The sequence below is a fragment of the Arachis stenosperma genome, chromosome 10 (assembly GCF_014773155.1).
Source record: "Arachis stenosperma cultivar V10309 chromosome 10, arast.V10309.gnm1.PFL2, whole genome shotgun sequence".
Taxonomy (NCBI): domain Eukaryota; kingdom Viridiplantae; phylum Streptophyta; class Magnoliopsida; order Fabales; family Fabaceae; genus Arachis; species Arachis stenosperma.
In genome coordinates this window covers 98,027,635-98,045,366 of record NC_080386.1, presented here as the reverse complement: position 1 = coordinate 98,045,366, position 17,732 = coordinate 98,027,635, and the positions used below count along the sequence as shown (strand labels likewise).

Here is a 17,732-nt window from a genome sequence, read left to right as displayed (position 1 = left end):
GTAGAAGATAAATTGAAGTAAAGGAACAGTGAACCTGTGATTGAAAAGATAAAATCCTAATTCTTTTAAGAGGAATCCTAATCCTAAATCCTAAGAGAAAGGAGAGAACCTCTCTCTCTAAAACTACATCTAAACCTAAAATTGTGTGTATGATCTGCTATGTTGAGTCTCTGCATGTTCCCTGACTTTAATCTGTGTTTCTGGGCCGAACTCTGGGTCAAAATGTGGCCTGAAACTGGCTCTAGCGTATTCTATAATTTCTGCAGATCGTGCATGTCACGCGTACGCGTGATAATTTGATAATTTTATTTTAAATGATTTTTCTGTATCTTTTATGCGATTGACAAAATACTAAAAATAGTCTAAAGATATTTTTTATTATTTTTTATATATATTTTCTAAATAAATTTTTAGATAATCCAACAAAAGGCTGAATTAAATACATGAATTATTTGTTATTTATCCCAAATGTGTATTTTTATCAAACTAAAATTAATTTTAAAAAGTACAATTTTTGTTGTTCGTTTCTTGGGTCAAAATATTAATTTAATTTTAACATTTTATAGTATATTGTCACTAATTCAGTATTTTAATTTAATTTTTTTACCCAAAAAAAATATAATGCTATTCGAAAATTATTAGTTTTTTTTGGGTGGAAAAAATTATTAGGCTGTTGGGCTTTAATAAATGGGCTATTATAAGGCCCAATAGTTTTTAAAAGAGAACTGAACCCAAAAACCTAGAGGTATAAGAGAAAAGTTATCTTTCACCAACATTGGTGAAAAAAGATGATGGACCATTGAATCATTCACCGTCTTCGCTACCCTAGGACCGTCTTACCGTAAGCATTGGTGCACTCTGCATATTTGTTCTAGCACCTTCTTCCCTTTCTTGCCCAGCTTAAGAGCCAACACGACACATCACAACGCAAGAGTAACCATTAATCATCCCTGTATACTTGAAGAGGATTCATCTGAAACTATTTTCTTCTCTTCCTCTGAGCTCATCCTTCAACAATGGCGACCGTGATGCAGAAAATAAAGGACATCGAAGATGAGGTACCCTATGCTTCGTCTCTAATGCTTCCTTCCTTCCTTCCTTCCATTGTATTCTCAACGGAACTTGGTTGCACGCCTCGATTCGTATCCGTGAAAGTATAACATTTTTGGACTACAAACTAATCCATAAGTTGTTTTCCTCTGCAGTAGTAGGGTTACTACGGTTTGATTACGAATTACGAAATTTTAAAGCCATATCCTAGGATCCAGTTTTAAGGTGTTATTAATACAAATGATTTATACTTAATATGATTCTTAAGAAGCTCTATGCATTTCTAGAGTTGGAATAGAAGCTGTGCTTAATTGTGATTAATGTTCCTTAATCGGAATTATTCTCGCCAGAAACTCCTAAATTCTATTTTCGTTGGAGTCCATATTTCAGTACATATTGCAACTTCGTCTGATTAGTGATTACGTTCAATAATATTTAAGCATCAAGTAAGATGGGATTGTAATAAATTCCTTGTTACTCAGAATAAGTGAAGTTTTTATGTTTAGGCTAAAACTAAAACAACTAATACTGCAGATACCTCTAAGTCGTAATTCTGGTTGAATATGTATAGATTGAGTTTGAGAGATTGACAGCTACGATAAGGTTTCATATTATTTCTGTGCATGTGTTTTGTTTCCTTTACTCCCTGCATTTGGTAATCAAGAACTGAGGAACTGTATTGATTCATTGATTGTTCAAAGCAGCAGCTGTATTTCCATTGTAGTTATTATTTCAAGTATGATCATTGTCATTTTTATGCTGCAGATGGCAAGAACGCAAAAGAACAAGGCTACTGCTCATCATTTGGGCTTGCTGAAGGTAAACATGTTTCTGCATTGTGTGCTTCATCGTTAGATGGGATATGGGAAAGAACGTGATCAATTTCATCCAAGCACTGGAATGATGGGGTCATGTTAAATGAGTTGGTAGATGGGATATGGGACCGAAAGTGATCAATTTCATCCAAGCACTGGAATGATTTGGTCATGTTGAATGAGTTGGTAGAATTTTGTAGGAGTAATTGCTCTAGAGATTGCATTTGGACGTGCTTCTGGTTCATGACTCATGACTCAAACCCTTTCCCTGAAATTCAATTGGAAGTTGTATTATTAGGCTAAGCTCATTCTGCTCTTGGAATAGGCCTTCTTGTTTCCACTTTCTAGCTGTTGCTGGATACAAGATTCCTACTGATTTACATATTGATTTATAATTTTGGGTGCATGTAGCTCGTACGCGTATTCCAATTTGGATAAAACATTAAAATATAAGTTGAGAATATTTGAATTGTTTTTTCATCAGCCTTAGGCTCCTATTGTTAACTTGGATACTTTGTTTGAAAGTTTTCTGATATATGATATTGAAGGCTACATGGGTGTTTTCACTTCTGCTTCTATTTGGAATCAACCACCAATAAGATTATTTTTTATTAGAATTATTTTCCTTGTTATCTTTTACTTTTGTATTTCTGTGATTCTATTCTTGCTGCTAGTTGATTTAATATTGTTAAGCATATGGCCACTCTGGTACTAGGCTAAACTGGCAAAGCTGCGGAGGGAACTCCTTACTCCTTCATCAAAAGGTGCTGGAGGTGCTGGTGAAGGTTTTGATGTTACTAAAAGTGGTGATTCAAGAGTTGGTCTTGTGGGTTTCCCTTCAGTTGGCAAATCTACTCTACTGAATAAATTGACTGGGACATTTTCAGAGGTAGGAATGTATTTCTATGAGTCTTATATACTGCCATCTTCACTATTTAATTTATTTATATCGCAGTGTTTCACTTCTATGAGTTCTACCATGTTTTTTGAAATATTGCAAGTGATGTTTCTTTTTCTCTTTCTAAAAAATAAAATAAAATTGCATGGGATAGGTGCATGTCATATCTAGGGTAAGGTTGTTGGCCTATGATATTGAGATCAAGGTTTTTTATCTGGAATCAACCCCTCTGCTTACAGGGTAAGGCTGAGTACATCTACCCTTAGGAGATCCTAATCCGTGGGGACCTTCTGCAGTGGCCCACCATTTATATCTCGAGTTCATTCTATTTTTTTTTATCATCTGATCTGATTAATTATAAAATGGTATAAAGGAGCTCTTACTTATTTTAACTTCTACGTTTTGCTATCATTCATGATGTTTGTCAACTATTCTTTGCTTTGGACACTATAATAGTGGTCATTGGCGTCTATTCACGTGTCAACCAGATGCTCCCTTTTTTATTTTGGAAGATAGCGGGCCGCATTACAATTATGAATTATCTAATATGCTTAATAGCTTATGTGAAAGAGTTTCCTGAAGACTTTTACTTGTTTTGGTTTGTGTAGGTTGCTTCCTACGAGTTTACAACCTTAACTTGCATCCCTGGCGTGATCACGTATCGTGGAGCTAAAATTCAGGTGCCACAATATTAGAAAGCTTAATGTTGATGATGTTTTCATCTTTGCTCTTGGTGAAAAATCCCTCATACGAGGGTTTTCTACTGTTATCGATGTCATATGAATGCAACTAGGTTGCGGAGCCATAGTAAATAAAACCATATTTCTTTCTCTTAGGTTTCACTTATAATACTTATCAAGTTCAAGATATTCTACTTGTGGGCTTTTAAAACTTGTGTTACAACAACAACAACAACAAAGCCTTGTCCCACTAAGTGGGGTCGGCTACATGAATCAAACGACGCCATTGTGCTCTGTCATGTATCATGCCTACAGAGAGACCGTTTACATATAGATCTCGTTTGACCACCTCACGGATGGTCTTCTTAGGTCTTTCTCTGCCTTTCGTTCTTTGTCCATCTTCCATCTCATCCACCCTCCTGACTGGATGTTCTATCGGTCTTCTTCCCACATGTCCAAACCACCTGAGACGCGATTCAACCATCTTTTCCACTTATTTAAAACTTGTGTTACTTAAAGCAAAATCTAGTTGCACTTGAACCTCTTGATTAATTAAGATCCCGTATCTTTATGATTGATTTTGTCTGCTTGCAACTTTATCATCCTACATTTTACTATTTTGATAAATTTTTAACTACTTATTTAATTACATGTGACAGTTGCTGGATCTCCCTGGAATTATTGAGGGTGCTAAAGATGGAAAGGGTAGAGGAAGACAGGTAAAATAAAATTGTTCTAATCGCAATTTTAAGTAGATTTTAGTATAATATATGTCAACAAAATTTCAATGTTGATTAGCCAAATCACGTCTTTTGTAAGTAATTAACTATGTAATCAAAGGTCCTTGTGAAACTTGTAAAAAATTTTCCGTTGATCTTCTGCTGCATGCTGTGGTGATATCAATGGAAAACATTTCAGTGTCTAGAGAACCTGTGGTTTTATATTTGGCATATGGCAGAATTGTTTTTCAAAGATTCTTGATTCTTAATGGCAGTATTTAGAGAACTGTGTATAATTGTAAGCTATGTTTTTGTCTCTTTCTCCACTGGCAGAAACTGTCTTCAGCACCATACATGATTGTTACATATTTAGGAAGATTGATTCAGATTTTGCAAACTTCATTCCATCAAGTTTCTGCACGAGCATCGAATCTTGTATTTTAAAATATTTAATACTTAGTTGTTGTTCAACTAATATAAGTATATTCATATAGATTTGCAATTAATAACTATGATCCGCCATGCAACTTGGCACATTCACACTTCGGGGAAGTGGCAAAGACACATTTTTATTTTATATATTGCTTGGCAAATGCAGGTTATCAGTACTGCAAGGACTTGCAATTGTATTTTAATTGTTCTTGATGCCATAAAGCCAATAACTCATAAGCGGCTTATAGAAAAAGAGCTGGAGGGATTTGGTATAAGGTAACCAATTGTATTTGAATTGCTCGTGTCATGTATGCAAGTTTCCACTTGTCTTCCCCCCCCCCCCCCCCTTTTCCCCCTTTCTCTCTCTCTCCCCCCCCCCCCCCCCCCCCCCCCCCAAATAAATAAATAAAAAATGCGGGAAGAAGCTTCTTTACTTTGTTTCTCTTTGATTAACTTGTTTACTGATTGACTGTAGGTTAAATAAAGAGCCACCAAATCTGACTTTTAGGAAGAAAGATAAAGGTGGAATCAACCTCACTTCAACGGTTACCAACACACATTTGGATCTTGACACTGTGAAGGCTATATGTAGTGAGTACAAAATTCACAATGCAGATATTACTCTCAGATATGATGCTACTGCCGATGACCTTATAGATGTTATCGAGGGAAGTAGAGTATACATGCCTTGCATCTATGTTGTGAACAAGATTGATCAGATCACACTTGAGGAATTAGAGATATTGGATAAGCTACCTCATTACTGCCCAATCAGGTAATTCTTCATTCAAATCATTGGTCTTGTATGCTAAATATCTCAAACCTTTTTCCCCTAGGAAGCATTTTTTTTAATGATCGTTATTTCTTCCATTTCCATAGTTGCCTTAACTTATAGATCATTTATTTATAAAAGTTATATGTTTTTCTGACTATTCTTTAGTGCACACCTGGAGTGGAACCTCGATGGTCTTCTGGAGAAAATTTGGGAATATCTCAATTTAACTCGTATTTATACTAAACCTAAAGGGATGAATCCTGACTACGAGGACCCGGTAATATTGTCATCTAAAAGAAGAACAGTTGAGGACTTCTGCAATCGCATTCACAAGGATATGCTTAAACAGTTTAAGTAGTGAGCATCCTTTCCCAATCTTGAAGCTTTATTTATTCATGAAGTCTTGTGACTTTTCCATGTATGCGTTAAAAGCTACTACATGTTCTGAATCATGGTCACCTAAATTTGCATCATAAAACAGAACAATGAACATGCCTCCTCTCCCCATCACCATACTCCCATTCCGATCCCCTTGCCTTCATTTTTTTTTCTTTTTCTTTTTTCCTCCTCCCTCCCCTGTATCTTTCATTCACCCAATGCTTATATGTTTGCTGAATGATGCAGTGCTCTGGTCTGGGGTTCAAGTGCGAAGCACAAGCCTCAAAGAGTTGGCAAGGTAACTTACTCAATTTACTCCACTTATTTGCTCCCCCCGCAAAAGTTGTATTTCTACTTCTGTTCTTCCTTATTAATAAATGTTAATACTAAGTGTAATACGCTGTTACATACCAGGAGCATGAACTTGAAGATGAAGACGTGGTTCAGATTATCAAGAAGGTATAAGAAGTTATAAGTGTTGTTGCAAGGTATTTAAGATGATATCTTTTGGAAACATAACAGGGGCATGAGTTGGAACTGAGACTTCCAAGCAGTGATTGAGGATCTCTTCGTGATTTCCCCGAGGTTAAATCACACTCAAATTACTTTCCTTTTTCAGTTGGGAGTTGAGTTGAGTATTTCCAGTCCGGAGATGTAATTAAAAAACTCTAGTTTGTGATGTCTCTTTTTGACTATGCCGATACAAATGGTGGATATTTGCGGCTGCTCTTGTAACATTAAAACATGTTTTTCTTTTAGATAGATGATTCAGGTGGATATGTTGGTATGTTTTTTGCTGGACATTCTGAACAAGATACAGACAAACTTTATCCATGTCAAATAGTACGACTGATATTGAAATAGTACGACTGATATTGATATAGCTTTTGGAAAGAAAACTAGTACTTTATTTCGTAATAATATTAAAAGAATTATAATTTTTTTAAAATTACGTCAATTTAGTTTGGCCTTAGGATTTTTTTTAAATAAATAAAATTAATTTGTAGCATTTTTATCAAAATGTATTTTTTTTTATCTTATTTTGCTTAATATTATAGTGTAAATGAGATACGTGAATAATTATAAGGTGGTGTCTCTGGTAGCTGCATAGTTTTGGTGGCTACGGTAGCCAAATTTTAGAAATGAATCAAATTTGGATACGTGATCACATGTGGAGTTACAAAGTCATACTTTGATCAGGATAAAGATTGTAATTGCACAAATAAAGCATAGTAAAATTTTTCAATCAATAAACGAGAGTAATAAATAATTTATTTGAACCTATTGGCAAATTATCGAATTATCGAGACAAATTTATAAACTTTCAAATTTATAAACTTTCAGCATCCAAACTAAGAAAGATTGGACATTATCGATATAGCAATGGATGAAAAAAATAAAAATTTTTCGATATGTAAAGAGTCGTATTATATGAAGACACAGACCATGGTGGTTGCATGATTGGAGAAGTTTAAGAAGAGAACATTAACCCTCTTCCATTGTTGATGCTACCACCGACATAGATATTAGTGCCATATAGATTGTGATGCTGCATCTGCTGTTGGAAAAATAATTGTTCTTAGTAGCTTTGGATTAGTAGCTTTGGATGGTGTTATGGATTGTTTGGGGAGAACACTGGCCTTGATGTTCTTCCTTTTTTATCATCCCAATCGGAACTTCAAGCCTTAGTGATAAATATGTATATGAAATTTGAGATGCTGAGAGAGAGAGAGAGGAAGTGATGAGGTTGAAATTTCAGAGATTTAAAGATGGTTTTCTTTTTTCTTTGATAATGTCTTTTGTCTTATACGAAGAAGAGGGAAAAAAATATCTGCAACTAGTTTGCCAGGTGTCATTTATTTACTGGATGGTCAATCCTTAGCCACACTTAGGCACAGTAAGCTTAGCCACCAGAGAATCACCCTAATTATAATGTGTAAAGTGTAAATGAGATATTTAATGACAAATTTTTGGCAGTTATAAAATGATGTGTGACTCTTTGTATTTGTTACCGAACATTTCACTATTTCTTCTGTATTTTTTTTTCGAAAATAAACCAAAATGTTTAGTAGTAGTGGATATTTAGTTGTATGTGTGTATCCCAAATGTCATATAAAAAATCATCGTAATGAGGTGATATTTGAGTGTAAGAATTCTATTGTTACGTATTCGGTGAGCTGAAGAGTCTATAATGAGTAGTCTCGGTGGTAGCGGAAGAAGAAATCGGAAGAATGGGGTATAGGATGCTAGTACCGATAGGAAATAGAGCTTTTCGATTTCCTCTATTTTGTCTCCATGACGACAAGCATGTGCACCTAATATTTGACATCCATAAGAGAAACATGATGGAACAAGTGATGGAACTTTTTGCGGAGGTTGGTAATGTCGGCGGTGGTGGATATGAGCAGTCGGACTTTATGCAGAATGACCCACCTCTCACACCTCCACGAATACACGTGGCTAATCTAGTGGAAAACATGGACGTTGATATGGAAGTCATGGACGTTGATGGTAAGGATTTAGACGAGGAGTATGTTGCAGATAGTAACAAGAGCGGTTCTTCTAAAGATGATGACGAGGAGGAGTTTGTACCGGAATCCGGAGACTCCAATCGAGCTATCACGTTAGTATCTTCTGCTACACCGCACTCAATTTCGGCCTTGTCATCTGTTCCTAGTCACTATCATACATTGGATCTCGAGTTCTCGACACGATGCAAGAAAAAAAAATTCATTTTTCAAATTAATTTAAATTATAAGTAAACTAATTTAACAAATAATTGCATACATCTACATTGTAAATTCATTTAAATAAAAACATTTACTTAAGTAATGAAAAACTAAATTAATAAACGTCTATTTAATTTAATTTAAATAAAAATATCTAAATAAAAAATTCGTAACCAAATTAATCAACGTGTATATAATTTAATGTAAATAAAATTAATTAGTTAAATAATTAATAACAATATTCGTTTTCCATCTCATTCATAAGTTAGATTATATAAAAACATTTACTTAAATAACTAACAACAGATATACCATCAACTTAATAATTTAATGAGTATATACTTATTTTGGTCCTCAAAAAATTTTAGATTGGACACTTTAGTCCCCAACTAAAATTAATTACTCGATTGGTCCCTAACAATTAATTCCGTCAGTCACTTAGGTCCTTTACTCCGTTATCTCTAACGAAGTACAAAATAGTCCCTGACAACTCTAACAGGTGACAAAATGGTCCCTGATCTCCTCTGTTTAGAAATGACACTGTTCTCTCCCAATTTTCATCATATCTCGCATAACACTAGCAGTTTAACACTGTAACTTCAAACTACATAATGAACACTCTATAAATTTAATGTTCACAAGAACAAAATCATCAACTTGTTCTCAACCAATTCATACTCGGGAAACTAATGCCTATGTCTTTGGTGGACGAAATTGTGATCACTTGTTCTTTTGTGCTTGTATGGATTTATTCAATAATTGTCCTTATTTGAATTCACAACTCCGTTCAACTAACCAGCAAGTGTACTGGGTCGTCCAAGTAATAACCTTACGTGAGTAAGGGTCGAATCCACAGAGATTGTTGGTATGAAGCAAGCTATGGTCACCTTGCAAATCTCAGTTAGGCAGATAAAAAAGGTAATAGTGATAATTGGATTGTTAAATAAAAAGGAATAATAAAAGGGATAGAGATACTTATGCAGATTCATTGGTAGGAATTTCAGATAAGCGGAATGGAGATGCTGTAGAGCTCTCGGACGCCTGCTATCCCATTGCTTCTACTCAATCCTTCTTACTCCTTTCCATGGCAAGCTCTGTATAGGGGTTCACCATCAACTGTGGCTACTTTCATCCTCACGGGGAAATATCCTGTGCGGCTGTCACTCGCACAGCTAACCAGTCTGGAGGCATCACCCATGGTTGATAGCTACATCCCATCCTCGCAGTGAAAGCTAATGCTCACGCACTCTGTCACAGTACGGCCAATCACCGGTTGGTTCCCTCCCCTACTGGAATAGAATCCCTCTTTTGCGTTTGTCACTAACGCCCAGCAGGTTACAGGTTTGAAGCACGTCACAGTCATTCATGAACGGAATCCTACTCGGAATACCACAGACAAGGTGAGACTTTCCGGATTCCCAGGATCCTACTCGGAACACCACAGACAAGGTTGGACTTTCCGGATCCAGACAAATGCCGCCATCTATCTAGCTTATACCACGAAGATTCTGTTGGGGAATCTAAGAGATACACATTCAAGCCTTGTTGCATGTAGAACGGAAGTGGTTGTCAATCACGCGCGTTCATGAGTGAGAATAATAATGAGGGTTATCTAACTCATCATCATTCATCATGTTCTTGAGTACGAATGAATATCTTGGAATAAGAATAAGATAGAGAATTGAATAAAAGAAAATAGAACTTCATTAATCTTTGAGGTACAGCAGAGCTCCACACCCTTAATCTCTGGTGTGCAGAAACTCCACCGTTAAAAATACATAAGTGAAAGAGGTTCAGGCATGGCCGAATGGCCAGCCCTCTCCTTGATCAAGTGACCGAATGATACAAGAGATTAAAGTGGTCAAAAGATAACCAATACAATAGTTAAATGTTCTATTTATAATAAACTAACTCCTAGGGTTTACATGAGTAAGTAATTGATGCATAAATCCACTTCCGGGGCCCACTTGGTGTGTGCTTGGGCTAAGCTTGATCTATCCACGAGCTGAGGCTTCTCTTGGAGTTGAATTTCGAGTTATGATGTGATTTGGGCGTTCAACTCCGGATAATGACGTTTTTCTGGCGTTTAACTTCAGAAAGGAGCGTGTACTTGGCGTTCAACGCCAAGTTGCGTCGTCATTCTTCGAATAAAGTATGGACTATTATATATTGCTGGAAAGCCCTGGATGTCTACTTTCCAACGCCGTTGAGAGCGCGCCATTTAGAGTTCTGTAGCTCCAGAAAATCCATTTCGAGTGCAGGGAGGTCAGAATCCAACAGCATCAGCAGTCCTTTTGTCAGCCTTTTTCAGAGTTTTGCTCAAATCCCTCAATTTCAGTCAGAATTTACCTGAAATCACAGAAAAACACACAAACTCATAGTAAAGTCCAGAAATGTGAATTTAACAAAAAAACTAAGGAAAACATCCCTAAAAGTAGCTCAAACTTACTAAAAACTATATAAAAACAATGCCAAAAAGCGTATAAATTATCCGCTCATCACAACACCAAACTTAAATTGTTGCTTGTCCCCAAGCAACTGAAAATAAAATAGGATAAAAAGAAGAGAATATACTATAAAGTCCAAAATATCAATGAATATTAATTTAATTACATGAGCGGGACTTATAGCTTTTTGCTTCTGAACAGTTTTGGCATCTCACTTTTTCCTTTGAAGTTCAGAGTGATTGGCATCTTTAGGAACTTAGAATTTCGGATGGTGTTATTGACTTTCCTAGTTAGGCATGTTGATTCTTGAACACAGCTACTTATGAGTCTTGGCTGTGGCCCTAAGCACTTTGTCTTCCAGTATTACCACCGGATACACAAATGCCACAGACACATAACTGGGTGAACCTTTTCAGATTGTGACTTAGCTTTGCTAAAGTCCCCAGTTAGTGGTGTCCAGAGCTCTTAAGCACACTCTTTAGCTTTAGATCACGACTTTAACCATTCAGTCTCAAGCTTTTCACTTGGACCTTCATGACACAAGCACATGGTTAGGGACAGCTTGATTTAGCCGCTTAGGCCTGGATTTATTTTCCTTGGGCCCTCCTATCCAGTGATGCTCAAAGCCTTGGATCCTTGCCTTAAAATTTTCGCCCCTTTTTTTTTTTTTCACTGCTTTTTCTTGCTTCAAGAATCAATTTCATGATGTTTTTTAGATCATCAATAACATTTCTCTTTGTTCATCATTCTTTCAAGAGCCAACAATTTTAACACTCATAAACAACAATATCCAAAGACATATGCACTGTTCATTCATTCATTCAGAAAACAAAAGCATTGTCACCACATCAGTATAATTAAACTAAATTCAATAATAATTTCGAAAATTATGTACTTCTTGTTCTTTTGAATTAAAACATTTTTCTTTTAAGAGAGGTGAAGGACTAATGGAATTTATTTATAGCTTTAAGGCATGGTTACATACTAATGATCATGAAATAAAGACACAAAACATAGATAAACACAATAATTAAAAACCGAAAACAGAAAGAAATAAAGAACAAGGAATGAATCCACCTCTAGTGGCGTCTTCTTCTTGAAGGACCAATGATGTTCTTCAACTCTTCTATGTCCCTTCCTTGCCTTTGTTGCTCCTCCCTCATTGCTCTTTGATCTTCTCTTATTTCTTGGAGAGTGAGGGCGTGTTCATGGTGTTCCACCCTTAGTTGTTCCACATTATGGCTCAAATCTTCCAAGGAGGTATTAAGTTGCTCCCAATAGTTGTTGGGAGGAAAGTGCATTTGAGGCATTTGTTGATGGTGAACCTCCTCTTGTTCTCCTTGAGGGCCGTGAGGAACTTCCCTTGTTTGCTCCATCCTTTTCTTGGTGATGGGCTTGTCTTCTTCAATGGAGACATCTCCATCTATGATAACTTCGGCTGAATAACATAGATGGCATATGAGGTGAGGGAAGGCTAGCCGTGCCATGTATGAAGGCTTGTCAGCTATTTTGTAGAGTTCATTGGATATGACTTCATGAACCTCTACTTCCTCTCCAATCATGATGCTATGAATCATGATGGCCCGATCCACAGTAACTTCAGATCGGTTGCTTGTAGGAATGATGGATCTTTGGATGAATTCCAACCATCCTCTAGCTACAGGCTTGAGGTCCAGTCTTCTTAGTTGGACTGGATTACCTTTGGAGTCAACTCTCCATTGGGCGCCTTCCACACAAATGTCCCTTAGGACTTGGTCCAACCTTTGATCAAAGTTGACCCTTCTAGTGTAGGGGTGTTCATCACCTTGCATCATAGGTAAATGAAACGCCAACCTCACATTTTCCGGACTAAAATCCAAGTATTTCCCCCTAACCATTGTGAGATAATTCTTTGGATTCGGGTTCATACTTTGATCATGGTTTCTAGTGATCCATGCATTGGCATAGAACTCTTGAACCATTAAAATTCCAACTTGTTGTATGGGGTTGGCTATGACTTCCCAACCTCTTCTTTGAATTTCAAGTCGGATTTTCGGATACTCATTCTTCTTGAGTTTGAAAGGGACCTCATGGATCACTTTCTTCTTTGCCACAACATCATAGAAGTGGTCTTGGTGGCTCTTGGAGATGAATCTCTCCTTCTCCCATGACTCGGAAGTGGAAGCTTTTGCCTTCCCTTTTCCTTTTCTTGAGGAAACTCCGGCCTTGGGTGCCATTGATGGTGAATGAAAAATAAAAAGCTTAGGCTTTTTACCACACCAAACTTAAAGTTTGCTCGCCCTCGAGCAAAAAAGAAAAGAAGAGTAGAAGAAGAAGAAGAGAATATTGGAAGAGAAGGAGAAGAGTGGTTTCGGCTTTATGGGAGAATTAGGTGTTTGTGTTGTGGGAAATTGATGAAGAATGGAAGGGTATTTATAGGGAGGGGGGAGGGTATAGGTTCGGCCAATTTGGGTGGGAATGGGTGGGAAATTGAATTTGAAAGTAGTGGGGGTAGGTGGGGTGTATGGGGAAGAGGAGGATGATGTGAATGGTGAATGGGGTAATTGGGAAGAGGAATTGAGGTGATAGGTGAAGGTTTTTGGGAAGTGTGACATTGAGAATGAGATTTGGATTAGGAGAGTGTGATTAGGATTAAAAGAAATGTGGTAGGTGAGGATCCTGTGGGGTCCACAGATCCTGAGGTGGGGATCCTGTGGGGTCCACAGATCCTGAGGTGAAAACAAATACCATTCCTTCACCATATAGGCATGTAACATGCCTTCATGCATCATTCTGGCGTTCAAACGCCCATTGATGCACGTTCTGGGCGTTAAACGCCCATGTTATGCATGTTTCTGGCGTTGAACGCCAGTTTCATGCTTGTTTCTGGCGTTCAGCGCCAGATTGTCCTCTGTGTGCGCATCCTGGCGTTAAACGCCAGGTTGTTGCTTGTTTTGGGCGTTCAGCGCCAAAATGGTGCTCTGTTCTGGCGTTGAACGCCGGCCAGATGCACCTTCTGGGCGTTGAACGCCAGCCCGTGCGTCCTCCAGGGTGAACATTTTTTTTTTCTTCTGTTTTTGACTCTGTTTTTAATTTTTTTGATTTTTTCGTGACTCCTCATGATCATGTACCTAATAAAACACAAAAATAACAAAGAAACAAAATAAAATAAAATTAGATAAATAAGATTGGGTTGCCTCCCAACAAGCGCTTCTTTAATGTCAATAGCTTGACAGTGGTTCTCATGGAACCACAAGGTGATCAGGTCAACTTAAGTGTGGTATTCCCAACACCAAACTTAGAGTTTGGATATGGGGTTTGAACACCAAACTTAGAGTTTGGTTGTGGCCTCACAACACCAAACTTAGAGTTTGACTGTGGAGGTTCTTCTTGACCTTGAACTAAGAGAAGCTCTTCATGCTTACTCTCTTTTGTCACAGAGGGATGGCCATGTGCTTTAAACACAAGGTAGTCCCCATTCAATTGAAGGACTAACTCACCTCTGTTGACATCTATCACAGCTCCTGCTGTGGCTAGGAAAGGTCTTCCTAGGATGATGCATTCATCATCTTCCTTCCTAGTGTCTAGGATTATGAAATCAGTAGGGATGTAAAGGCCTTCAACCTTTACTAGGACGTCCTCTACTATTCCATAAGCTTGTCTCACTGACTTGTCTGCCAGTTGTAATGAGAACAAGGCAGGTTGTACCTCAATGATCCCCAGCTTCTCCATTACAGAGAGTGGCATAAGATTTATCCCTGACCCCAGATCACATAGAGCTTTTTCAAAGCTCATGGTGCCAATGGTGCAAGGTATTAAGAACTTGCCAGGATCTTGTCTCTTTTGAGGTAGAGTTTTCTGAATCCAAGTATCTAGTTCACTAATGAGCAAGGGAGGTTTACTTTCCCAAGTCTCATTACCAAACAGCTTGGCATTCAGCTTCATGATAGCTCCTAAATATAGAGCAGCTTGCTCTCCAGTCACATCTTCATCCTCTTCTGAGGATGAATAGTCTTCAGAGCTCATAAATGGCAGAAGGAGATTTAATAGAATCTCTATGGTCTCTAGATGAGCCTCAGATTCCTTTGGATCCTTAATAGGAAACTCCTTCTTGCTTAAGGGACGTCCCAGGAGGTCTTCCTCCTTAGGATTTTCGTCCTCCTCCTCCCTAGTGCATTCGGCCACTTTGATTAAATCAATGGCCTTACACTCTCCTTTTGGATTTTCTTCTGTATTGCTTGGAAGAGTACTGGGAGGAGTTTCAATAACTTTCTTACTCAGCTGGCCCACTTGTGCCTCCAAATTTCTAATGGAGGATCTGGTTTCATTCATGAAACTGAAAGTGGCCTTTGACAGATCAGAGACTATATTGGCTAAATTAGAATTGTTTTGTTCAGAGTTCTCTGTCTGTTGCTGAGAAGATGATGGATATGGCTTACTATTATTCAGCCTTGCACGTCCACCATTGTTAAAACCTTGTTGAGGTTTTTGTTGATCCTTCCAGGAGAAATTTGGATGATTTCTTCATGATGAGTTATAGGTGTTTCCATAAGGTTCACCTAAGTAATTAACCTCTGCCATGGCAGGGTTTTCAGGATCATAAGCTTCTTCAGAAGCTGCCTCTCTAGTACTGTTGGATGCATGTTGCAATCCATTCAGATTTTGAGAGATCATGTTGACCTGTTGTGTCAACACTTTGTTCTGAGCCAGTATGGCATTCAGAGCATCAATTTCAAGAACTCCTTTCTTCTGAGGTACCCCATTATTCACGGAATTCCTCTCAGAAGTATACATGAACTGGTTGTTTGCAACCATGTCAATGAGTTCTTGAGCCTCTCCAGGCGTTTTCTTCAGGTGAATAGATCCACCTGCAGAATGGTCCAATGACATTTTCGAAAATTCAGAGAGACCATAATAGAATATATCTAATATGGTCCATTCTGAAAACATGTCAGATGGACATCTCTTGGTCAGCTGCTTGTATCTTTCCCAAGCTTCATAGAGGGATTCACCATCTTTTTGTTTGAAGGTTTGAACATCCACTCTCAGCTTGCTCAGCTTTTGAGGAGGAAAGAATTTATCCAAGAGGGCAGTGACCAGCTTATCCCATGAGTCCAGGCTATCCTTGGGTTGTGAATCCAACCATACTCTAGCTCTGTCTCTTACAGCAAAAGGGAAAAGCATGAGTCTGTAGACTTCAGGATCAACCCCATTCGTCTTTACAGTCTCACAGATCTGCAAGAACTCAGTTAAAAACTGATAAGGATCTTCAGATGGAAGTCCATAAAACTTGCAGTTTTGTTGCATTAAAGCAACTAGTTGAGGCTTAAGCTCAAAGTTATTGGTTCCAATGGCAGGAATGGAGATGCTTCTTCCATCAAATTTGGACGTTGGCTTAGTGAAGTCACCAAGCATTCTCCTTGCATCATTATTATTATTTTCGGCTGCCATGTCCTTCTCCTGTTCGAAAATTTCTGAAAGGTTGTTTCTCTTAAAGATGTTTTTGGATTGTTGTAATTTAGCTTCTCTTAATCTTCTCTTCAGAGTCCTTTCAGGTTCTGGATCAATTTCAACAAGAGTGCCTTTATCCTTGTTCCTGCTCATATGAAAGAGAAGAAAACAAGAAAAGAAAAAGGAATCTTCTATGTCACAGTATAGAGATTCCTTTATGTTAGTAGAAAAAGAAGGGGGTAGAAGAATAAAGAGGGGGATTCGGATTCTTGGAGGAAGAGAGGTGGAGAGAAGTGTTAGTAATTAAATAATTAAATAGAATAAGAAAAGAGAAAAGAAAATTCGAAAATAATTTTTGAAAAGGGGTTAGTGATTTTCGAAAATTAGAGATAAAATGTAATTAAAATTAAAACATGAAACAATTAATTAATTAAAAAGAATTTTTGAAAAAGGGATGAGATATTTTCGAAAAATAGAAGAGAGAGAAGTAGTTAGGTAGTTTTGAAAAAGATAAGAAACAAACAAAAAGTTAGTTAGTTGATTGAAAAAGATTTGAAATCAAATTTGAAAAAGATATGAAGATAAGATATTTTGAAATCAAATTTTGAAAAAGATAAATTTTTTTGAAAAAGATAAATTAAAAGATAAAAAGATTTAATTCAAAAATAATTTGAAATTATTTACTTCACTAACAAGAAACTACAAGATAAGATTCTAGAACTTAAAGATTGAACCTTTCTTAACAAGAAAGTAACAAACGTCAAATTTTTGAACCAATCACATTAATTGTTAGCTAATTTTCGAAAATTACATATAAAGATAAGAAAAAGATTTTGAAAATATTTTGAAAAAGATTTTTGAAATTTTCGAAAAATAAGCAAAATGAAAAAAATATGATTTTTGAAAAAGATTTTGAAAAGATAAGATTTTTTTAAAATTGAAATTTTGACTTGACTTGTAAGAAACAACTAATTTTGAAAATTTTTGACCAAGTCAACCCAAAATTTCGAAAATTTGGAGAAAAATAAGGAGAAGATATTTTTTTGATTTTTGAATTTTTAATTTATGAGAGAGAAAAACAACAAAAATACTTTATGCATGAAATTTTTAAATCAAAACCATGAATGCATGCAAGAATGCTATGAATGTCAAGATGAACACCAAGAACACTTTGAAGATCATGATGAACATCAAGAACATAATTTTGAAAAATCTTTGATGCAAAGAAAACATGCAAGACACCAAACTTAGAAATTTTTAATGCTTGGAAAACATGAATGCAAAAATGCACATGAAAAACAAGAAAAGACACAAAACAAGAAATCATCAAGATCAAACAAGAAGACTTATCAAGAACAACTTGAAGATCATGAAGAACA

At 36.8% G+C, this 17,732-nt stretch overlaps 1 protein-coding gene across 1 annotated transcript; it reads left to right on the top strand.

Moving 5' to 3' along the window:
* Window positions 1-792: 792 nt before the first annotated feature.
* LOC130955698 (developmentally-regulated G-protein 3) lies at window positions 793-6,608 on the top strand. Its single transcript, XM_057882624.1, has 10 exons — window positions 793-1,058; window positions 1,816-1,869; window positions 2,581-2,754; window positions 3,372-3,443; window positions 4,103-4,162; window positions 4,761-4,870; window positions 5,070-5,369; window positions 5,535-5,726; window positions 5,994-6,045; window positions 6,162-6,608. Exons 1-10 carry the CDS (start codon window positions 1,017-1,019, stop codon window positions 6,210-6,212), a joined length of 1,107 nt encoding a protein of 368 aa, XP_057738607.1. The 5' UTR covers window positions 793-1,016; the 3' UTR covers window positions 6,213-6,608.
* The last annotated feature ends 11,124 nt before the right edge of the window (window positions 6,609-17,732 follow it).